The 25,013-nt window shown below is 42.3% G+C and overlaps 1 protein-coding gene across 2 annotated transcripts in view; it reads right to left on the bottom strand.

The window, feature by feature from the left end:
* pip5k1bb (phosphatidylinositol-4-phosphate 5-kinase, type I, beta b) overlaps positions 1-25,013 on the bottom strand; it is a 32,159-nt gene that overhangs the window by 5,115 nt on the left and 2,031 nt on the right. Inside the window, exons 1-11 of one of the 2 annotated variants that reach the window (XM_041937356.1) lie at positions 18,063-18,084; positions 16,173-16,276; positions 15,995-16,063; positions 15,109-15,239; positions 12,089-12,206; positions 9,182-9,334; positions 8,358-8,657; positions 2,524-2,726; positions 2,074-2,157; positions 1,188-1,236; positions 1,007-1,091 (exon numbers count right to left, since the gene is read on the bottom strand). In XM_041937356.1, coding sequence (XP_041793290.1) covers positions 1,007-1,091; positions 1,188-1,236; positions 2,074-2,157; positions 2,524-2,726; positions 8,358-8,657; positions 9,182-9,334; positions 12,089-12,206; positions 15,109-15,239; positions 15,995-16,063 — 1,192 coding nt within the window. In that variant the 5' untranslated portion in view covers positions 16,173-16,276; positions 18,063-18,084. Of the gene's footprint in view, positions 1-1,006; positions 1,092-1,187; positions 1,237-2,073; positions 2,158-2,523; positions 2,727-8,357; positions 8,658-9,181; positions 9,335-12,088; positions 12,207-15,108; positions 15,240-15,994; positions 16,064-16,172; positions 16,277-18,062; positions 18,085-25,013 lie in introns of those variants that run through there. The other variant, XM_041937355.1, reaches the window with a different exon arrangement.

Genomic DNA, 25,013 nt, shown 5'->3' with positions numbered 1-25,013 from the left:
ATGTTCACACACAATGAAACTCCAAAGCTCTGCCTCCAAAATTAGTAAAGTAAAGTCATTAAACTGTTGAAATGCACAATGACGATTACACAAGTGTCCTCTAAGCCATCCTTATTCTGCCTCCCAAGCAGGGCATGAAATTAAATCCTTCCCTGTCATCTCCCTCTGACGGGACTTGGCGATGGTTAATAGCACGGCTAAATCCTCAAATCTTTGCCTCAGCCATGTTAATTTCCACAGGGGGGTCCCACATGGTTGCATAACATTGTTACTATATTTGATGTTAATGTGAAGTTCCAACTGCTTCCTGGCTTTACCTACAGCCACGACACTGAGAATAGACTCTGCGGATGAAATGGTTTAAATCTTGACAGAGGATCAGTCAGTCTGTCATACATCAATCAGCTCCGCATGCCCGATTTCTGCAGAGTGTAAAATGGGAATCAACGTCATCTTTGCTTCCTGGACTAAAGGATTTATCACCCTTTTTTCATGCACCTCACTGGTTTGCAACTGTGTACTTTTGTTTCTGGATTGCCAAACAACAAACTCAATCTGTTCTGAATGACCTAGCCACATGATTGCTTACACGCAACCGACATGAAGTCCTTCATTTCGAAGAACAAAAGTGTGTTATTTACTCCTAAAATCTAATCAAAGCTCACATTTCTGCACACAGCGGATCACGTGCCTGAAATGCTTATACAACAGCAAACTATAAGACACAACACTGATAACAAAAACAAGAAAGTAAAATGCTATGGTTTTTTGGGGGGACAATACAAGGGAACAATAGTACACTTAATGTAACAAGGGAATTACCCAGTAATATAATAATGTCACAGTGCCACACAAATGCCCAGCAATAAACAAAAAAACTCCCCACAGAATGACTCGTCTTATCAGGCCAGGATTTCCTACTTCCCACTGCTGCCCCTTAGCTTGTTTGCTTTTTTTGCACGTGGGATGCTTTCCCTCCCATGTGTGACGACAATCACAGACTTACGCTGAGTCTTCCTGAAGACCCGCGTGCTCATGAACTTGAGGAAGCGGCTGGCATAAAACCCGGGCCGGTGCACCGAGACGGAGTCCTGGGGACAGGCAGAGAAGACGTGAGAGTCTGCGACCAAATAAAAGGCCCACTCATAAAAGCAGCAGTGTCAGATTTGAGCAGGGAATCAACTTACGCCATCGTACACCAGGGCTTTCCACGAATGCTCCAGCTTTTTAATGAACCTGGGGAGAAGCAAAACAAGAAGAAGCCTTGTCACAAATGTATCCGCTTACTCAACAACTTCCCCTTTATGCTTGATCAAACGTGAAACTCTTCCCCTTTCCCCAACAAAACTAAGGTTATTTTTCAGCTTCTGAGCAGAAAATACATCAAAGTTTGAAGTTACATAACGCTTTCTTTGAGTGAAGTAAGCTACCAGAAATAAGGCAGGATAAATGGAGACAAATTGGGCCTATTCGTCCTTTCTCCTTCACCCAATCTCACCTCACCTACTTTGTCTGCATTTGATGCCTTGACCAACCGAGCTGACAAAGACGTATGTGATGCTTTTAAACTTCCACAAGTTTGAAAAGTCGATGAGCCAAAAGGCTTCCTCCTCTGTTACTCGGCGCTTTTGCTCTCAAAAAAAAAAAATCAATGTGCAAATAAAGAAGACTGATAGACCGCTGTGTCCATTTAAATCATGTTGCACAGGGAAAAAGGCTTGAGTCCCTTTCAGAGTGTGATAAAGTGGCTTGTAGCTATTTCCATCAATGCAGGGTGATAATTCAACATTAAGATTTCTTGTCATCAGGCTCTGAGAATCATGCCATGCTGTCATACTGAGTCCTTAACTATTCATGCACATTCTCTCTTAATTGTTACATCTTTACTGGCTATTGATGAGACATTTTACTTTCAGAACTGGGTCATTTGTGCAGCTCTACAGTCAGATTTAATCACTTTCATGGCCCCAAAAAGTCAACATGTGATTGAATTGAATCCCAATCATCAATAATAAGAGAGCACCAGTACAGGGATATAGCAGTAGGATTATGTAATCTCATAAAGATCAGTACCTGTATGACTGTAGAATATCTATGATGCCCAGGAAGATGAGCAGCTTTTCTTCTTTGTGTGTTTTGGCAGGGATACCACCCATCCTGAAACAGAGTAAAGACACAGCAGCTGTCAGATAATAGCACCTGTTCTTTATCTGCAATGCTTGAAACACATTCAATGTGCCTACGCAGCTTAACAATTGTTTGTAAAAGAGGCACTTACAGTATTTACATTCATGTGTATTGCTGTAAATACACTGGACAGTGGCTGTGTTTGTATTTGTGTAGCCATGGTAATATGAGAGCTGACTCTGTGTATGTGTTGAGTGTCCTGCGAGGTATGAGCATGGTAGTATAACTGTGTCTGGGATAGAAAAGGTGGAGATTAAGAGACAGACAGAGGCAGAGTGTGTATGCCCAAATATGTGTGCATAACATGTGTGTTTTCCCCCAGCTGAGCTGACTCACGTGTCGTCTGTGGTGAGGGCTTCAGCAGCCTTGCCGTCTCCCTGGATCGACTCCATGGCAGTGGAATAAAGCACCCTCTGACCCAGAGGTCTCCTCCCGTCCCCCCCTGCCTGGCCTGGCTCACCCCCGTCTTTCTGGCTCTGGTCCAGGACGTGCACACCCAGCAGCAGGCTGTAGTCCATGATCTTAAAACTCTCCAGCACCTATTGCGAGTTACAAGACATGGAGTTTTTACAAGAAATGCCCGATGAATCCACTAACACAAGCTGGATTTCCCATTTTGAACTTTTTCAACACTGAAGAGATTATTCTCCTGGACTGGTTGATTCACCTTTAGCTCCCTGATGGAGTCATTATGAACTGTTTTAAAAAACACATCTTTTTTCTTCCCAGTGCACTTTCATCACCCAACACGCTTCAGTGCCTCAAAGGCCGTGAGCTTGCAAAAGGAAATCTCTGTTTGAACCAGTTTTAAACTAAACAAACAAGGTGTTTCTCCACAGTGAGCCAAGTGTTACACATTGACCCGTCTGAGGAGCCTTTTGCCCAGTTTCCCGGAGACTCTACAATTTTATGTTCCTGAAGTGCTCCAGTAAAGCAGCCATGGCAAGAAGGGTCGAAAGAGAGGCAGGAGCCTGATCTGGGAATGGGATCAGGGTCATTGCCAGGTAGCCGGTCTTATCTGATGACCTAGAATGAGAAAAGAGTAACTATACTTGCTTATAAATCTGGACTTGAATAACTGTGGGGGGGTGGCACAGAAAGAGAGAAAGCATGACTTTCCATTCCATCATTTCAGCTCCCTTTACTGAAAGAAGAAGAATCAAAAATCATGCAACTCTCAGTAAATCCCCTTTAACAAAACTCTTTATTATGTGTATCTTTAATTAATGAAAAGCAGGTTAGAGGCCGAAGAAGAAACAACACAACACAGTGACTAAGCCTGATGAAAGGTTTATCATTATAATCTTGGACATTCTCACTTACACTGCATAAATAACACATTCCTAAGCCTAATAGGATTGGAAGCAATAAAAAAAACTTCTGATATAATCAAAGAGAGCTGTGACCCAGAATCCAGAGAAAACTGGCTCGTTTTGAGAAGAATGTGAGACCTGCAACTTCCTCTTATCTTTCTCTATATCAGCTGTTATTATTTTTATTATTAGTAGTATTACTGTAGTTTTAAATCCAGTGTGCATCTCTAATAGAAATATGTACAAAGTTATAGTAATGCACATTCATACTCATATACACAAGCACAAAACAGACTTAATGACCAACTCAAACAAACACTGGGGCTTTTGTCTGAGCTTTGCCTTTTCCATATCAACGATTTGCATCCCTTCACTCCAACTCCCCCAGCCTATTCAAACAGCAGCCATTTTGTATAGAGCCACGCACACTAGGCTGCCTACAGAAGGCCATTACTGTGTGTCCCGGCCCCAGCTTGCCCAGTCAAACAATCAAACCGTCACAGCAGAGAGAAAACAGCTGCATTTCTATGGTGGTTTGTGCAAAAGATTTTCTTTAGATTCTGATAAATGCTTTTTGTATGAACAGACGCAGAAAAATATCAGTTTGTGAAGTGGAATACTGCGGATTCTTAGAGGCATAACTGCCAAGTGTTTGGATCTCTGCCCTCAGCAACCTGCCCTCTGCTCTCATTTCAAACACAGCTCAGTTTTCCAACAGTGAATGGGAAAAACTAATCCTAGCACTCCTGTAGGAAGTGAGCTTTGTCACAGCATCCCCTGGTCTTTCACAAATCTCAGTATATTCCACCCTGAAGCACTCCTCCACCCCTCTATCTCTGTGCCAGTAGGGCTGCCCCCATAGTGCTTATAGTGCCTAAAAAACTAGAAGCCCAATAATAATACCATCTCCATCCTGTGATGTGAGACAATATGAATGAAAACATGCATTGTTGCTCAGAGCTACAATGATAATAGTCAGCAATCATTTTGATTATCAGCTCATTTAAGTAATTTCCTGAGCAAAAGTTCCCTGGTTTCAAGCTTCTCTGCAAGAATATCTGTGTTTTCTTACACTAATAGTAAAGTGAATATCTTTAACTTTTAACAAATCAGTGGACAAAACAAGTCACCTGAACACATCACCATGGGCTCTGAGGACATTTTTTACTCTTGTAGTCATTAGTTATGTAATAACCAGGTTTCAGCCATGTGTCGTGACTGAGGTTAAGGATCCTATTGAAGCGTTACTGACTTCTGACTGCAAGGTCAGGTCCTTAGTTTTGTGCGGCTGAGAGTGAGAGAGGCCATTGTTGTCATAGGATCACATGACTGAGAAGAGGGAGAACCATACAGTAAATGGCTGTTGATGATTGGCTACACTGGCAACTATGCAACCCATTATTGTCCAGCGTCCAAGAATGCTTGCCTACATTGTCTGAATCACTATATCTGCACTTGCTGCTACGTGAAATAAAAGGACTCCTATTTGACAAACTCTCAAACGGAATCAAGACAGTACGTGGGAGAGATTAGTTATTTTTCATGACGAGGTCTCAACTATCAAACATGTGCTGAGAACAAAACTGTGTCAACAGCTTGACATCATCATCAGCATCACAATCATCATCTTTGAGTCTATCTCACGGACAGCTGCTGCACAGTCAGTCTAATGCAACTGGGACATGACGCTCCTCTCTGATTCAAATCACACACACACACAGCCAACACTGGAACGATACAAACACACACTCCTTCTACAATAAACCCTCTCTGTCTTACTCTCTCTGTACAGTAGAGTTCAACATGAATTATTAATGCCTTGTGTTGTTTTGGCGTTTGGGGAGTATCAGGGGAGCTGCAGAGTAATGGAGAGAGTAGACTTAAAAGGAAGAAAGTGTACCCTGCATTTCCCTAGAAGTGTCCCACATAGCAGAAACATCTAATTCTCTCAAACACATTGCTCACTTTGTCCCATCTCTCAGTCTTCTGCTTCAACTTAACTCTGATGTCCCACATTCCTATCAAACAGGAATCACAACACCCCAAGCACTGGAAAAACAGCAAAAATGAGTTTTTTAGAGGCCTCAGCATATGTACTTTCAAAGGACAACAAGCTCCTTCCATTTCCTCATTCTCTCCACACCCCTCACCCCCTGTTGCTTGGCTTCTGCCGACCCCTCCTCTGTCTTTCTGTCCGCAGCCTCTCCTGGGGTGACTGGGGTTAGCTGCTTACTCATGGAAATGGACACCTATTCTGCTTAGAGGGCACTTTGCTTCCCGCTCAGGAGGCGAGCACAGGAAGCTATGACAATAACAAACTGTACAGCCGAGAGTATCTAACAGCTGATGATAAACACTCTCACTTACATATGTACAGACACACACACATACACACCGCACCATATACTTTATACACACAATATGTATCACACAGAGGCCTGTACATGCACACATAGCAGGTAGACAGTGCATCTCTGGGGTGAGTTTAGGCAATGCTGTAAATGTGAGTGCCACCAGGTTAAGGAAGCACTGAATTAGCAAAAGGGGAGGATGTCATTCCTGCTGTAATCTACTTATGAAAACACAAGAAAGGACAAAATAGAGGGCATCAGCAATGTCAGCATATTGGTTAATAATGATGAGAAGGGCCATAACCTGAGAAGTTCCTCTGAATTCGGGTAATGTTACTCTAACCCAACATCACAAGACTCAGGTTTGCCCAAAAGCTTGTGATCGAGATACTGTTTGACTTAAGAGGTGGGAAAACAACAGCTGATCACACCTGTTAACACACCTTTCCTGGAGGGATACTCCACTTTCCCAAAATGGCAACACTAAACCACATGCTAATTTACTAACTGTGGCACAAAATGAAAGTCACGACATTTCATGTGTAGCGTAAAATTTGCTTTGAGAAGAGAAGCAAAGCGAAGCGAAGCGAAGCGAAGAGAAGAGAAGAGAAGAGAAGAGAAGAGAAGAGAAGAGAAGAGAAGAGAAGAGAAGAGAAGAGAAGAGAAGAGAAGAGAAGAGAAGAGAAGAGAAGAGTCTTCTGTTACTTAACAGGCTAAACTAAATACACAGCATCACACTATTCATTACCACTAACTCCGTTCCTTACTCCATCAATCACCGTTTGGCAGTAAAGCCATCAAGGTTCTTCTATTCCCACACACTAAAAATTGAAACATTTAAGCTGCGGCTGCTATAATGGAAGTCATTAAGTTGTTAGCTGAATGGTGCCACGCAGGGCTGCCAGGTCCGGCAGGTTAGTCAGGCCCTGCAGGAAGTCTGGCAGGAAGTCTTTCTTTCTGATCTCTGGGCCTCATTTAATGTACTGATCCACAGTTAGAGTAAGATCCTGGTCAGAGTCCAGGTTGAATTTCAGAGTGTAGACCCCATGGAGGAGCTGTGTGTGTGTGTGTGTGTGTGTGTGTGTGTGTGTGTGTGTGTGTGTGTGTGTTACTGTACATCAGGCATAACAAATAGGATTACAAAACAGGGGGCTTCAGGCCCATCATTAACCAGCAGTGTCTGGAGGGCAAATTGTCATCACTCATAAAGCTATCCCAAGAGAATATTCACCTTGTCACATAAAGAACAACTGGGTAGAAATGTCACTGCACAAATGCATAGTTTGCTGAGGAACCAACTCAAAATAATCATTGTGCAGTTTGATAATCTAATGTTTTACCACATTTCTAGCACATAACTCTGTGGTTTAGTTGCCACAGTATCTCAGTTGTTGTTAGAGGCAGAAGAAAAGCAAATCAGCAATTCAGCTGTTATGTTCTGGTTCTTTTGGCTTTTAAGGCCTGGAGGCTTGTTCTTTGCCTGCAATTGTGGTCCACAAACACATCAGCAAAATCTGAAAATGCAGTGTACATAGACCATAGACCTTTCGTCTCCATTACAAGGCTGGTTTCACAAACAATTTATCTGATACTGATGTACATAGACAAAAAAGATATTCAATTCAGATGTCTGGACTATTTCAGAAAATTAATTTTGTATGTTGTCTGTTTTCAAGCTAAAAGCAGGGAAATACTGGTGGATCACTGGAGCACAGACCATGTCTCCTATTAAACTCCACCTATCCTCCTGCAGCAGACAGTCTCCTGCGTTAAAATAGAGAATGATGCAAGCCTTTAGATTGGAAGACCATCTTTGGATCAAGCTCAGAGTCTCTCACGCTACCAGTATCATGTCTTAATCACATTCAGTGTTTGGCGAGCTGTCATGTACTGAAACATAGGACAACAGAGCGTGGGGCAAACTCAAAGCTTAGACTGAACACACAGTGGAAACACAGTGTGTTTCCACTGGCAAACACATGGAAAATTCTCTTCTCAAAATATTCTGTCCCATCTAAGGTGGACACACACTGTCCTGAACTACTACACAATGCAGTTAATTTACTGTATCCTTATGATTTCTTTAAGCCGCCATAATCTTTACAAAAATGAGAGGTCAATGACATCTTTCAACAGCTATGCCCCTTCACTCCAGTGAATTCCCAGGTTCAAAGCAATCTGCTCTAAGCTCTGATATCACACATGACATAATGTCTATGTGGGGCTTTGCTGCCCACAGGTCAAAATGTTTTAGCGAAGGGACGACAGCATGAGAATGTAATTGAAATGGCCTTTTGAAGGAAAGTATTGTGGTAATGCAACAAAAATTGTCTGATTCTATGCTTCCTTGCTTGCTTGTTGCACAGTTTCCTTTTGTGGAATAATAGTGACCTTCCTGTTCCTTCCTGACTTTGCTATTTCAAAGCCGGCCCAATGAACAGATAGAGACAAGAATTAGCACACAGACACACAACCACATGCTCCACACACTGCAAAAACCACCTACCCGACAGTCTCTCTGCAGGGTCTTCATTAGGTTGTTGTACGTCTCTGCGTCAAAGTAAAGGCCTTCTTCATGCATGTCCTGAAAGTCCAGATCTTTGTAGGTCGGGCAAGACTTCTCTCTCTCTTTCCTGGACGCTCGTCTCTTGTAGGTGGATCCCTTCAGGTCGTACTTGTAGTGCATTTTGACGGAGCGCGGCAGCACGTTGTTCATCACCACCAGTCGGATGTTGATGCCTCCAGACTGGATGCAGTACAGTCCGTAGAACTTTGGCAGCAGTGTGCGTGGATTCTGGTTCAGGTTCTGTGAAGTGAAAGACAGCTTTAGTCACAATACAGGGGCCAGGCTCAAAATACACAGAAATAATTTCATTGTTTTTGGCTACACTTTTATTTTAATGTAATTTGGAAGATCTGAGTGAGATAAAAATGTGGTTCCTGATTTCTGAATGGTGATATCATGTTGCAAATCACCTGATGAGTATAATAGATTTTTATACAGTGTTTATATGGCTGTAGATAAGCCCCACACGTGCCAATTTGTTACTGTTTGTTGATTGCTTCAATTCATAATTGATTTAGGTTACAGGTATGAATAAATGAGCACAATGATCAAATGTTAGACTTTTGTACATGCAGTCAATGTGTCCGCCCTCCCCTTGTCTGAGGCAGTTTTCAGTCAGATGGAGTCCTACAGCTGGAGCTAACAGTAAATCTGTTCAGGTGTAACACTAAGCAGGCTTTAGACACCCATTCAACACTCAGAAGTGGAGTTTTGCCACCTCACCAGGTGCTGGAGACCTAACAAAGCAACTTTAAGTGTCTCACCATATAGTATCCAGGTAGCAGTCTCTGGAGGAACTTGGCCTCTTTGTGCTGGACGGTTTTAATGATGAACTCGTCATCGCTGGTTAGGTAGAAGAGAGAGCCGCTGGCCCCCGGGTTGGTCAGCTCAATAAGAGGCTCATTTACCAGGGAGTACTGAGGGTTAGAAACATAAATAAACCAGTTCAACATTTCACATGACACAGAAGTCACACTTCTGGAAAACTGCATCACTGATCCAGAGACAGAGAGCTCTAAACACATAAACTACAACACAGAAAAAAATTAAATCACTAAAGTTAATGTGGAAGGCTTGATTAAACAAAAATGCTACAACACAAACATCTTTTGTTTATTTAGTACTGGGAGAAAATGCAGCTTCACTGGCTTTAGGGTATTTACAGTAAGTCTTATGATGCAAAAGCACCAGGTTGCTGTTCAAATACTTGTGTTTTGTTTTAGTGGCTTAATACACTATGTTGCCAAAACTTACGTGAGCACCCAAACAATGCGTACACGCTGACATTACATTGTCATGTGATTGTGGAACATATGCTACAGTTGCTTTCACTCTGCTGGAAAGACTTTCCAGACTTTCTCCCATTCAGCCACAAGAGCATCAGTGAGGTCAGACACTGTTGTTGGGCGATACGGCTCGGCTCGTTAAAATTCACCCTCAAGGTTTGGGAATGGGGTTGAGGTCAAATTGTGCAGAATGGTGTTGAAACAGCAAAGGGTCTTCCCCAAACTGTTGCCACAAAGCTGGAAGCAAACTGTCTGTAGCATTGAGAATTCCTTAAGTTGGAACTAAGGGGTTTAATCTAAACCATGAAAAGAGCCCCAGACCAGATAAACACAAAAGTAATGATTGTCCACAAACATTTGGCCACATAAGGTACATGTCAATGAAAGCAGGTCTCTGTCTATATTTTTTTTTCCAAAAAAAACCCTAATTAGTTAATTGCAAAAATACCTGATCTGTATCACATGAGTGTAAAGCTTATCTGTCTGCTAAATCTACATTTGACCCTTGCTGCTGACCGACATCCAAACAAGCCCACAAATATGGACAGAAACATAAGCTCCTCAGCCGAAGCAATTACTGCTTGTGCTGCATTAAAAAGACCAGAACAGTCCCAGAGCCTTCACCCCAACGTGTGAGGGAGACTGTGAGAGCAGCGGACTGAAAGGAACGGTTAGATGTTAATCAGTGCGTTATGAGAGCAACATGTTCAGAGGAGAGGAGAAACACTGGAGGCATCCACTCTCCCTCTCCAGAGACTCCTCCACTGATGACTGTCTGCAGTCACGTTGAGTTACCAGCATAAACACATCCGCAGTTTATTGCATTTGCATTCAGGATACTGCGTGCGTGTGTGTTCTCTCTTTTAATTAGGCTCTGCTGTGTGGCCTCTGTCTGAATGAATTCATCATCACCTCAAGGACATCAATCATGAGTACATCCTCTAAGCCGCTATGCCATCCTCCCTCTACCGCCTTGAAGTTGCATTTCGTCTCTGTCTCTCCTCCAGAGCCTTTTGTCTTTTACGTATGCAGAAACAAATTTGCATTCAAGAACAAGAATGCAGCTGGTGGGTTTCTGAAAGGCTTGGAGGCAGACAGAAAAGAGGAAAATGGCGTAATAACATGATAAAGCCCAAAGAAGATCACACAAAAACTAATTTTGTTCCAAGCAAGAAGTGTATGTGTTAACTAGGGATAAATATAATAACAAGGTATATAGCAGCAAATTAAATTAACAAACATGATGGCATATGGGGTACAGAAATAAAGGCTTTGACAGGAGCAGTTGAACATACATCATGAGTGTTCCAAGGTTTCATTCAGAGAATATTTTCACAGACACAATGAAAAACATTACTCTCTCTTTCTCTCTGTCTGTTTCTCACTCTGTGTTTGTCTTTGATTCTGCTGGGAAATCACAGAATCATTTGTCTGGTTAAAGCTCTTGTAATGAGGGCACGCTCTGTTTGCTCAGTCATTACCTCCAATATCTTCACCGCCCCAAAGTTTTGCCTCGTCATCATCCCCCAATCCTGTCTTTCCCCTGTACAGATGGTGTGTGGCACTACCAGCCCCCTACTCAATAAAATACACGTTGAATTCTGTCACATTACGCACTGAAGAGGAAGATTACTGTTCAGTCAGTGGGAATTAATTCAGGAGAAACCCAACCAGCAGGCCTTTGTCGTCTGTTTATTGGAGCAACTGTTTTTATTTGTATTTTTGACTTGTGCTCATGTGAAAACAATGGAAGAAAACCAGATTCAAGTGTTCAAGAAATAAAGTGTGTGGTTCAACGTGGAGTATGCTTACACCAGAGAACAATGGACAATGAATAAATGCATTGTTTGACGCACACTGAAAAACAGAACTGCTTTAAGCAATAGTTAGAAATGTGGGAAAATAGACTTATTTGCTTTGAAGCCGAGAGTTACATGTAAAGATGGACATCAATCTCATGTCTGTTCGCTAAATATAAAGCGAAAGCTAGCTGGAAGTTATCTTAGCTTAGTATTGAGACTCGAAACGGGGTGAAAGAGCTCGCCGGGCTCTATCTGAAGGCGACAAAATCCGGCACCTCTAAAGCGACCTAATTACCATTGTGTTATTTGTTTGTTTAATCAATTCACAAGTGGCTTTACATGGCTTCCTGGCCAGACAACCAGTGGAGACTCCAGGAAGTCACTGTGAATGAGCACATCTCCAAAAATGTCAAACTTTCTTGAAGTCATTTTCTATGTTAAAGTATGCTTGATTTGACTTGACCCTTAACACTTCCTCCCCACACCTGCACGACTTTTTGCAAAATAGTTGGTAATCATGCATAATCATCTAAAGGTGGAACAAATAATGACCAGCTAGGTCTCAGCCAAGTTTTAGTCTTACCAGGTAGTCGTCTGGTTTGATGCCGAACAGGTCCCTGAAGTAGCGGAAGGCCAGTGGGGCGTACGTCTTGAAGCGGAAGTCAGGATAGTGATGTGCTGGGGTCAAGTTGCTTCCCTCACTGGGATGTGCAATGAATAACCCAGCAAGGCAGGAGACAAAAAACATATAACGGTGCATTAGTTACTTTATTCCAACACTAACTCAAATGAGGGGGGGCTTTAACATTATATAAGTTGAACAGTCAGAGTCAGTGTCAATAACACAAACAGTCATTCTCCTACCAAGAATCCCATGCAGGCAGCACCAGGGGGAAAGTGAAGCCTAACACCTCATCTTTGTGCCTGTGTATCTAGGCTATTGGTTGCCAGTAAGTGTATCAGTGGGCCCTTGTAATATGCTCCACCCGTGCATGAACAGGCTTCAGCAAAGTCGTCTATGGGAACCAAGATTCACCAGTGTTGTGGTGACAAACTGGCCTGTATAGAGTTCTCCGCCTGGAGACTGAAGGGGGCTCTGATTACTGGAACTAAACAATATCACCCAACACATGAGCCTTGACTCTAGAGAGAGATGGGAATTGTAAAAGGACTAAAGTAAAATACAACAAACATACAAAATAGCCTGCATTTTTTGTTGTCTTGGCTGGACCACGAGACCTGACATTCTCAGACAGGCTATGGCAAAAACCTGTGTCGCAGGAGTAAGCACATCTGACAAGGTTAGCATGAGTCTTTCATCCAATAAACTCTCATTGAAATCAATCACACTGACCTTAAATCTACAACAAGTAGGTTAATAAAGGTTTTTGTTTTCCAGGGCGCCTCTAAATCTGGTTTAAATTCTGAGGACTTTGATGGTTTTCTAGGTAAAGAGGCTACTGTGTTGTTGTTTTGTGCTGGTACCATATTCGGTAATAGGATACAGGCAACAGTCAGGCCCTGCTGTGTAACACTATAACTGTGATTACTAAACAATGAAATCTGACTGCTCTGCTTAGTGTGTCAGGGCAACAATAGTTATCTATCATCAGTGACTGACAGTCCATGATAGAAACATACGCCTCGCCTGGAAAGCCTTAACAACAAACAGCACCTGGAAATGTTTCATTCAATCTAATCAGGGAGCCATCTGTGTGTGTGTGTTTGCCTGGTGACAGACGTGTGCTGGTTGTCAAAGATACATGCACTGAGAAACAAAAAACTGTGTGTGTGTGTGTGTGTGTGTGTGTGCGTGAGTGGGAGTCAAAGTGATCTGCGACATCTCCAACCATCCAAAACCGGAGTGACAGGACAAACAACAGTGGGAAAACCACCAGAGAGGAGCAACAACACGAGGAGGAAGAGAGGGAGAGGAGTGGTGAGAGGGAGGGAGGCAATAAAAGCATTGGAGAGCCTTCTCCATCACTCAGCCGCTCTCTCAGGATACTCTGTCAGTAACTAGAAGGAGAGCGGTTTGTGTTTGTGTGCTATTACAGAACAGAAAAGAAACACTTTAGAGAAAGTAAGAGAATAAAGAGGGAAATGGTTATGTCAGATGCCAGATGTAAGACATCAATTTTCCCTCCCCAATGATTACGTTTTGCTCGTTGTGTCTTGTGTAATTTTCTGTTTTTCTTAGCCGTGTAGCCTTGATTAATTTTTTTCAGCTGGCTTTTCGAGCGAAAAACTGGCCCCGAAGATGAATACACCTTTCGTTTTATTTCACCATTATGTGAAAAGGCTTGACATTGGGTGCAGATTGAGGATGATGTAACAAGCTCTCACCTTTTGTGCTTCACCATCTCAGCAAAGCTACAGCAGGTTTTTAAACACTCATCAGAGTAATGTTTGGCTGTTGCTGAAGAGCAGGACAGTAAATGTGCATACCAAGACCAGGTTTGCTTAAACAATACTAAGTTTGCATATTCTGGTACAGAATTGCAAAGGCAAACCAAAGTTTTTCCTAGTATTCTCATCCTAAAGCCTCAGAATTAAAGACAATCCATGTAGTTGGATAGAAAATAGCAACCTTTTGCAACCTTTTGACTAATTATCATCGATTAAGTTTTGTTTCATGATACAAAGCACATTTTTGAATAGAAAATATCAGAAATCCATTCATACAGCTAACACAAACTGATGAGATCCTCTAAAACTGATTGCATTATTTACACTGATGGGACAATGCTAGTAAAATGACATTGATTACTGCTAAACTCTTAGTATACAGTATGTGTCTGAGAAACAGCTGTTAATGGAAGTAAGTAAGTAAAGCTTTATTTCTATAGCACTTTTTAAAATGCACAGTTACAAAGTGCTTCACACACATGAGAAGATAAAAATTAATGAGAGATAGACCAGACATAAAAAAAATTTATGTGTGAATACATGAGTCACACTTTCTAAGAATTCCTGGGTCTGTTTTGGATTTTAGAAAATGTTTATTTAAGCTGAAGACAGCCTGAGATGATGGAGCGGCCCCACGCTGACATATGTTTTGCACTGTGGCAGTAAGAGGCGCACAGTAAGCTGATTTCACAGTTCTTGGCAGGATTATCCACCAGAATAGTTTTGTCCCTGCATCATGACTTAGACTAGCAAAATTCACTTTGTTGATAAATGATGATGGTGGTAGTTTGTGGTAGCAGCAGTTTTTTGGACTGGATGTCCAGCGCCTGCAGTTTCCACTGAGCATGATTAATAATAGCTTTAAGTGTTTTTAATACAAGACCCAGACATAAAATATTTGAGAGTGCAGACAGGCAAATCTTTGTCTTTATCCACTTTCCATTCATTCACTGAGCCGAGACATGAAGCTGTCACAGCCAAAGAGCAGCGTGCTACCACCTACACAGTTTTTCTGAAGCAGCTCTGCAATTCACCGGCTCTCGTAGATCAATAACGCAAAAGTGTGGCTGTTATTTTGATGACAATGTGCAAACCATTGCTACACAAATAACTGATAATATGTTGAATGAGCGCTTCTAAAGATGTCTTGCTGTGTGTAGAAGCTGTGTGCATAAGTATGAACGTATATCTGACCTGGGCAGAAAGACACTCTCCACCACATAGAAGTCTTGCATAAGCACGTCTCTGTCAGGCTTGGAGGTGAGGTTGCCCACTGTATAGCCAATACCGAGCTGAATAGCCCCCTTCAAGGCTGATGACGTGGTCTAAATGGTTAAATGGGAGAGAAAACATCATATTAGGCTATATCAGGCTGTTATAGCATACTGTCACTGCTATCCCCATTACATACACTATTGGGGGGAAATGTGAACATTTGAAAAATAGCAAATGGGCAAGCCTGAGAGTGATAACCCTTGTGTTTGAGCCTTTCTATATTTCATTTACAAACTCTAGTTTCATATATTTTTTTCACAATTCAAACTATGGCCTCATAATAAGGAAAGCAGACCATACACTGACGCATGAAAATCCATGTCAATCCATGACTTTTTTAATGTGTTCTAAGAACAAACACACAAACCAGAAAATAGGCTGGGACATAAACATACATCGTGTTCCTATTGCGTGGGTAGCCACCACAAAAAGGCCTTTGACCAGTTATTAGTCCCAACCTGAACAGCCACTGTGGAAAGCCTTGTAATGGAGACATCCAAAGAAATGCTGCCATAAGCAGTGACGTCTAAAGTTTTTTTAAAAAAAGGGAAAGAAAACAAGTGTGACCAAGCACTTGACTGATCTCTGGCAGTCGGCCCTGGCAGGGGTCAGGACATTATGTGCTGTAGAAGGACGTTTATAAGGACTCATATGACTACGGCTCAGAAATAAGGACCTTTTGGACTTGTTGGCTCTAAACAGTGGCATTCAGGAATAAATGTTATGGAAGCAGGCTCACATTCGTCTTAAGAGGCAAATAAAACCAAATATGGTGAAGCTGTTGTATGAATAGTCCTATTTTTACCTTTTTGTACGTTTTCTCTCTGCTTGTGCTCCAAGGCCCTCCCATCCCATTTTCTGTTGTGGTTGACATCTGAAAAAGACGTAAAGAAGTGAAATAAAACTATGATTAGGAAAACTTACTGGTGGTAATTTCACAACTTAAAATTACTATTTCCAAAAAGTCAACAGCATAAACTAACCTTGCTTAGTGAAAAGCTGTGCCCGACAAACAGCAATCAGGGCAACATCTCTTGATTGTCAGCTCGAGATAACATCAGGAGGTTTGGATCTGTCAGGGGACCCTCTGCAAGAGAAGAGTTATTGTTACGTAATTTAAAAAAACCAGGGCAGAAAAAACGCTCACAGCCTCGGCTGAAGTGCAGCTGCTCCGAACTTAAGGCGTGACAAGCTGAGGGCGGGAGGATGTCCACCAGCAGAGATTCCTTGATTAACTGCAATAAGTCTGAGGCCATTTAAATGCCGTCACTCTCCTGTTAATCTGAGACTGATAGGAGAGGCAATTTAGTCTATTTCTAAACGCTCACTGTAGAACAGGCCTGCAGGCAGAGCTCTCTGCTTTGACAGTCACTCGTGACTAATGAAATGTTTATGTATGTGTGTGGAATAACCATCCCAACTCCTCTTGTTAGAGTCTTGTTTTGGAGAACAATGCAGTCTTGATTGACAGTCCAGCTGCCACTTCACAAATCTCACTGCGCAGATGTAGAAAGCACGTTATACTTAAACATTTACTGGCATCCTTCCTCGTCCTCATCCTCCTCCTCATCTCTGACTTCTTTATTTTTATAATTCCTTCCATATTACAGGCCATGTGTTTCGGTGTGTGTGTGTGTGTTGGATAAATAACACCTCATAAAGAAGCAGAACTGCAGAGTGTGTATGAATGAGGTGTAGCCCCGGGGCTGAAAGCGATCTGCTGGTGCTGCCCAGCTTACAGCACAACCACACTCTTACTGAGCCACAAAAACACCACTCTGTCTCATTTCCTCATATGTCGTCCAATTTTACTGTACCACTCCCTGTCACCCTCTTTCCTTCCCTCCTTACTTTCACTAACTGTGCGTCACTGTCGTCTTCTGGGAAAAACAGGGACACAGACGGGGAGTGAGGAGCAGAGGCTTAATAGAAACACAAAATTTGGACTTTGTCTGATAAGCTCTAGCAAGCCTGCAGTCACCACTCCACCTGCATATAAATGCACCTGCAGGTTTCTGAGCCTTGAATATTACACAATGTCTTTCTGCCTCATCAGCGGTTGCAGTGCAATGTCCTCTAGTCACCTGCTCTGTGACCAGCAATCACATCCTCATCAAATCAGAAGCTACTGCACTGAGATTTTGAAACTCTGACTGCCAGCTACAGCAGGCCACTACTATAACGAAGTCACAATGCTGCAGGGTGTATTATCTAAAAGCACCAAATATGTTGCAGCCATGTTTAAAAATAGTCTTCAAAAGGGGATTAAAAGCATGTTGACACGGAGACACTGATTCAGATATTAAAAGTATGTAGCTCTTATCTCCAGACTGAGTCCTTATCTGCGCACCAACTCTTCTGTTGCTATGAACACAGAGACAACACTAACATAGATGCATTTTAGCCAACACCACACCTCTCAGTCTCAGCTCCAGCTATGTGTCTTTGTTTGGGTCTATGCATCATTAATATCTTCTCCATCACTTTTAAACTAATATTCAGTCTTTTCAGATCCTCTCTTATGGAGGTCACACAAAACTTGATGACTCATCCTGAATTAAAACATTATCTTGGTCACGTGTCTTGGTATGACTGGAAGTGAGGTAAAACTCACCTGCAATGCTCTTTACAAAACAAAATCCTGCTATCAATCATTAGCCATTAAAAATGAATCAGAGTATTTCTCTTCAACACTGTGTAATGAGGTGTTGATCCACCTGAGCCATTACACTGTATTACTGGCTGTGTGCTCTGAACCTGAGGAATGTTAATGAGCCTGCCGGCCTGTCTGGCTCTCTGTTCAGCCCTGGCCCGAGTGTCAGTGCTAAAAGGGATTGTTTGGACCTCTCTATCTCTCTCCCTCTCTCACTCACCTGACCTCACAACCCAGCCGGTGCTCCAACAGACTGTTTCCAGAACAATCCATGCGAGGCCCGCAGCTGCAGTGAACAACAGCAGGTCTGTTGTTCACCTCTCAACAAAAGAGAGGCAGACAGATGGTTGGACATGCGAATGAAAATGGATGGATAGATCATCCTAATCAGCTGTGTCTTACCACTGTCAAACACTCCCTTTGCAAATACCACAGGCATACAGGAATATAACACGGGGAAAAGGAGAGCACAGGTGTACGGTTACACACATGTAAAATGACACCTTGCAAGTCACAATTACATTACTGTAAGCTACAAATACAAAAAAGCATCCCTGTCAAATCAATGCCACTGGCAGAGAGTGGATGTTCTGTGGTCTGGATGAGGACCAAATGGGTAAACTGATACAACTGATCAATAAAAAGAAAACTCTGTACTTGGTGGTCTAAACCTGAATGAGAACCATTAGAAGTGGCCTGTGGAGAGGGGTGAGTTGTGGGTTGTTTGTGTGCCCTTGTGAAAGTCAAGCACGATCATAAAGATTTTGTACGTCATGGTAAAAAGTGTGCAACACTGTGTCTGCGCATTGCAGACCAAAGAAAAATTTCACTGGAATGGGGAAAAATACACTCCAAGTCAATTTCCATTTCACGCAGCTGTCAAGCTTAGATTTCACACACAAACAACTACACTGTCCATAACACTGTCTGGTAAAAATGTAGAAAAAAATATACATAATAAACTGTTGCAACTTCAAAGTCAAATTGCGACTTGTGCTCTTAAAAGGTGACATAAAATAAACTTTACTTACTTAGCTCTCTTCTCTCCGTCAGTGTCTCTGTTCCTAAACAACTCTTTTCCTGCTCGTCCACACACCCTTGTCAGACATTCTACCACCCCTCGAACAAACAACAGCGCAGATCAAACACTGGCTCTCATACATATCTCCTCCATGGTTTCAGGGAAATCACCAAGGGTGCCAGTCAGCCCCTGTGGAAGTCAAATAGCCACTCTGTAGCCAAGCAGTCCTGGCAAAGAAAATATGTTGCTAAGAGCAGACATGGGCCATCTGGTATGACGAAAATACAGATCCAATGCATCTGAACTGTCAAAAAGTAGCTGTGGTAATATTCCCACACTGGTCTCATTAGGCAAGTCGTGATAATAATAATGACAGCAGGAATCAGACAGATCAACCACTTATTTTGTGATTGACAAAATAAGTGATGCACTTATTTTAGAAATTATACATGAAAACCATCTCTTTTGCCGAGTAGATCTGGTTGTTTGCAATAAGTGATAAAAGAGAAACAGTAATTTTCACAGTATAGTACAACGACTTTCAAAACATGTGATCATAACATCACGGTTGAGAGGTATTCAGGGAGGCTCCCACAGTTTCTATCACCAGGACACATACTACTGTACATATAGGTTCCTTTTTGCTCAGCTTTGCTTCAGTCCCCAGATACTACTGGATTACCGCAGCAGACTGGAGACATAATGGAGAATCAATAGCAGGCCAGCTATGCAGAGCGCTGAGGACTGGACTGCTGGGTTTTCATGACCTTCACATCCCACGGACTGATATCTGGGTTTGAATGGATACAATCAAGAGCATGCATGCACAGTCAGCTTAGCTCGGCCTGTAGGCTCTCGGCTTCATCAGCTGAACTGCTCCGATCCTTGACTGAAGCTCAGTTGATCTCAGAGAACTTGTTGCATTGCATTGTTGATTGTGATTTTTTAATGAAATTACTCTGTATCCAGAGATACTCAGTGTTCCAGGGTGATAGGCAGCATGATAAAATACATTGAAATAAAGTGTAAACTATTGGATGAAATAAGATGCCAAATTTGCTGAATGTATGTGGTGTTGGGCAGTAATCATTATATCTGATATATCTAATTGGCTAAGTTACCCCAACTGTTTAAAATATGTCATGTTCTGTTATGAATCACACAGCTGGGAAACAAACATCTAATGCGTGGGCTCCCCTTCGCTAGCCCAGCAGAAATGATCAGTCCTATAAATGACAATAACAAACAAATTAAATGCAGTCCTCCACCGCCTCAAAAGCATTCAGACTTTCCTTTGCTGTTGTAGATATTTCAAGAATGACTGTTTTCCTCCCAGACAAATAGTGAGACAGGCGCAGGACTAGAAAATGCTTGGTGGGTGGCAGACAGAGTGAGGGGGATAGCGAAGAGACTAACACTGCCTTTGTGAAATGTTCAGTCAAACAGAAATGTCTGCTCATCAATCTCAAAGACACAAAAAGAGAAAACACACCCAGTTCAGGAGTGCTGCTCTGGTTCCACCCAATTCAAACAAACCACCTAAACACAAATAAAAAAACACAGCAGGCAAACAGAACATAAAGTGCACACAGTTTCACCATGTACTCGTGCACCGAAACACACAGGTTTTGTGAGCCCTGTAAACATTGCCACACTTCTTACACACATACTCTCTCTGTTTTCTCTCCCTGGTGAGTCCCCACACCAAATGAAGCTGTAAAACAGCAGGCAGGTACTATTTTGGAATGTTTTGGTGTGTACTGTTCCATATTTTACAGTATCCTCGGGAGGTGTGTTTGTTTTCATCATCCCTCTGATGGACAAGCCGTGCTGCAGCTCGGAGCAGTGTCTGCATGCTTTATGCAGCACTGCAGAGCTGGCAGAGGAGTGTGTTTCAGTGTGTACGCTATACGTCTAAACAAGGCAAAAAAAAAAATCCACAACTAGTAGTAATTTGGCCAAGTTTGGCCACAGGTCAACACCAAAATGAAAAGATGTTGTTGATTAAATCAAAGTATGGAACATATCACATCCAGTGTTCAGTGTATGTTGTGTAAAGTTCAGTGTAATGTATGTTAGGCATGTTAACATGTGGAAGTTGGTATGCGTGCTAATGTAGCGTAATAATTAATTCATGACATGGTAGAATGCTAATGTCATCCTGTTACCATGACACACTACAGATGTCAGAGTACAGCAGAGACTCATGGGAAACTCTGGTTATAAGATTTAGATACATCTTGTCATGAAGGTGGCATCCATTCCATAGTTGGACAGTGTTATACAGACAGACTGCTCGGGCTGCCAGCAGAGCTGCCATGGCTAAAAATACAGCAATGTGTGTCTTAACAACTCAATGCTGCAAAGAGAAGCACAACTGCAAACAATGGGAGCTCTTTACAGTGAGAAAGGTGACAGTCACTGATGCATCACACAGTGTGCACAGTGTGTGATGAGCACAACATACGTCAGATTTCTTGTTCTAGTGTGCTCAATGGTGCGCATATGTGAGATATACCAGTGGCCAGGCAACTGTCACCAACTAAATTTACATTTTAACTACAGACGGTATTTGACCTTTTGGCAACAGCAAATAAAGAGAAAGGTGGGAGGGAAAGAAAGACTACACCTACAGAGCTTTGACCTTTAAGAGATGTGACATGATCAGAAAAAATTAGCTTGACAAGGATGGGGGGAGACAATGGGAGAGAGATATAGTGATAGAGAACAAAAGGTGTGATCGTTTGAAATATGAAATGGGTGCTTAGCTCATGTAACAACAATGTACAACAACACCTCGTGTCAAGTTTTATTCATAGCATGGAAATTTATTTTCCCAGCAGTACGGAGAATAAAAAAATAAATCTGCACTGTAAAACTGCAAATGCAGGTACAAAATCACACCATTTAGAGCCAGAGATTTAACATATTTTGTTTTCTAAGAAACCCAGGGAGAGTACTGAGCCTGTGTATTTGTAATTCAGAGAGCGTCTCACTCTGGTTCCACTCTGCCTGAGAAGCAGTGAGGAGGAGGTCACCCTCTGTGTCCAGAGAGTCACATGATCCAACTGAAGGAATGGAGGGAGGGTGAAGGGGGGATATCGAGATGAGTATATGGAGAGAAAACAGAAACAATGTTCTCCAAAGACAGAGAAGCAGGGAGAAGCTGCCCTGATGGAGCGAGACACTACACCACCACACACTCTCTGAGACATGACTTATTACAGCAGGCTTATTACATTCAACCACCAATGATATCTATGCAAGCTGGCCTCGGCTTGTAACGTCACAACCAATGGAAAACATGATCACATGACACAAAGAGAAGAAGAGAAAGACTTGCCCATCCAGTCAAGCCCAGCTTAGTTTTACTCAGCCCTGCCCTGGAGTCCAAAGGTCCTTGTACTTCCTTCACCACAAGAGTGACAGACAGGTTTATTACCTATGCATATCGCTGTGGGCTCAACTGACTGTTTATTATTCTCCACAGTGGTCAACTGTATAAAGGCCGGCTGACTTTACTAATCAGAGCTCATAGCTTGCTGAAGAAAAAGAGGAACAATTTCATGTTGTCAGATTTCTGCATTCTTTAATTCTTTTCTCCCACTTGCTTGTCTTCACCCACCCCTCTATGTCTTGCTGTCTGGCCCATTCATTTTGTCATCCCTCCTTCCCACTCTCTCACTCTAGCACCCAAGGTTCCCCTGCGTGGGCCTCTGCAAGCTTCGTCATTACCAGGACAGGAAAGTAGGAGGGGGACACGGGGGCTCAGCAGGGCCAAAACAACAACAACAACAACAAGAAACAACAACAAACTCCACAACCTCCGAATAATCTGAATTCCTGCAGTGCTGCCAACCAAGGGCTCTGCCTGCAACCCTCCAACCAACCAATCATTATACAAAAGAGCACAATTACGAGCCAATTACCACTGCAGCCCTCCTTTGGCAGATTTGGCTGTGGGGCCATGGAGGCAGGGGGGGACTACTCTTTGGAGGTCATTAGGATCAAAGCAACAATACTGGGATATTCATCCAGATTCACATGCTGCAAAAAAAAAAAAAAAAAAAAAAAAAAAAAAGGGAATTTTTCACACACCCCGACACTGGCATTTGTTGATGGTCTTCCCAAGATGAACATATCTCTGTACAACCATGAATTTAAGAACTTGACTGACGAAGACATGTCAGGTCACATCATCAAGAGTTACATAAGGTGCTGTGACTGAGGATTGCTGTGACAACTTGCATCTTCTCTCTTAAAACAGCATTCCAATGATTTTGTATAGTTGGGGAACTTTTGAGAGACTGATTTAAAGAAGAATAGTCCAAATCTGTCACAGAGAGATATATATCCTGGCTTTTTGTCTTCAGAATGGGTTGAACAAGCTCAACAGTGTACTCTAGTTGGACCCTCCCTGCCTGGTAAATGAAATGCCCAGGTCTTTTTAGCACAGACTTAGTTATACATTTTTAGTCTCCAAGCCAGACAACCCTGATGACATCATCTGGGTTATACAAAGATAGCTCCTCCAGAGGCACCAAAGGTATTCCACATATGTTATCAGTTTGTATTCTCAATGACTAGTAATGGCCATAAAACACCTACTTGTACGGAAGGCTGCTGACTGCAGGTCTACCAAGAAAAGCTGATCTTATTTGCATGCCTTTTTCAAGGATTAAAAATAATTGACAAAAATGAACCTATTTTAAGCTTTCTTTCATTCTTAATTTTTAAGGCTTTCATTACTGTCATTTTACAGAAATCACCAATTTTGTGAACGGTTATTACATGAAGTTGTAATTTCTTTAACACCCCTACATAATACTTCTGAATCATTTATTGACAAAACTGAGATGATTTCCTGTTTATTGCAAACGACATACAGTTTATGTTCATTCTATTGCTGTGAAAAATATTTCCTAGTAAATATCATATTGTCTAGGATGAACATAGAACACAGTACTGATAATAAAGTATAGCTGATTATGAAGTCCTGGTGGCTATCAGTAGTATGTGGTATGTGCTGACATGAGTGCAGCCTGGCCAATGAATGAGGGCAACAAAGCAGAAAAGAGAGAGAGAGCAGCCCACACTGTGCTTAGGTAGAGGTGCAACCCAACTGAACAGAGGTGCAGAGGCTAAACCTCATCTGATCAATAGAGTATGATACATAGAGTAAATCGATCAATCAATTTACTACTGGATTAACCAATACCCAGAAATCATTTGTAGCGACCCCTAAGGCTTGTTTTAGGGCAAAGTAGCGTAACAAACAACGCTCAATAACCAATCAGAAATTGTAAGCCATCCTCATGTTATATATTGTGGGACATCTTACGACTGTGGCAAGTTAAATCACAAGAAAGTGAAATACAAGATCTTCAATAATAGGCACGACAGGAATTGATAGCAAATCCTCGCACGGTCTCGCTCTGCTGCTTCGCTAAAATCAAGGGGATCTGATCAAAGGTAGCTACAAGTGAAAAGAATGGCGGGGTGCTGAATAACCTGAGATGAAGAACTCTGGAGAGAAAACAAACACTCTTGTCATGCTTTCAACTCATTGCAGCTGTGTCATGGCACATTAGCACTTCGACCCAGAACATAACGCTGTAGACGGGAGTGAGAGAGAGGATGCTCTGAGAGAAGAATTAGACTGGGTGTAGAAGGAAGAGACGTCAATCTAAACACACACAAACATTACAAGGTGGGGGATTTCATTATCACAACACACTGAGGCATTTTTGTATCAGAACATCTTGAATGTAGCCAGACCCAACATGGGGCCACACCCCTGTGTGTGGACACAAGACACATCGATCAGTCAGACCATTATCAGGAATGTTCAGGGCACTGACTTATGTAACTGTCATAATGAGCCTTGTATGGCTGTTATTCTGGTCATATCACCACAGGGATCCCATGGCACAGTACAAGCACAGTACACCGAGTACTCTTTGACCCCAAATCACAAGACTGCACTAAAGCTGATGTAGCTGTTAATTGCTGGGCTACCTCTTCACAGGAAGCTCATACAGCAGGGAAAGGTTACACCACTGTTGGCTTAAAAAGGTGGCCCTCTGCTCTGAAGCAGTGTTATTGATCATTGCTTACGGTTACAGTCAGTGTCACGATTTAATCACTAAT

This window comes from Chelmon rostratus, chromosome 5 (genome assembly GCF_017976325.1).
Source record: "Chelmon rostratus isolate fCheRos1 chromosome 5, fCheRos1.pri, whole genome shotgun sequence".
Taxonomy (NCBI): domain Eukaryota; kingdom Metazoa; phylum Chordata; class Actinopteri; order Chaetodontiformes; family Chaetodontidae; genus Chelmon; species Chelmon rostratus.
The sequence above is the reverse complement of the archived record's forward strand: the minus strand, read 5'-3'. Positions and strand labels throughout refer to the sequence as shown.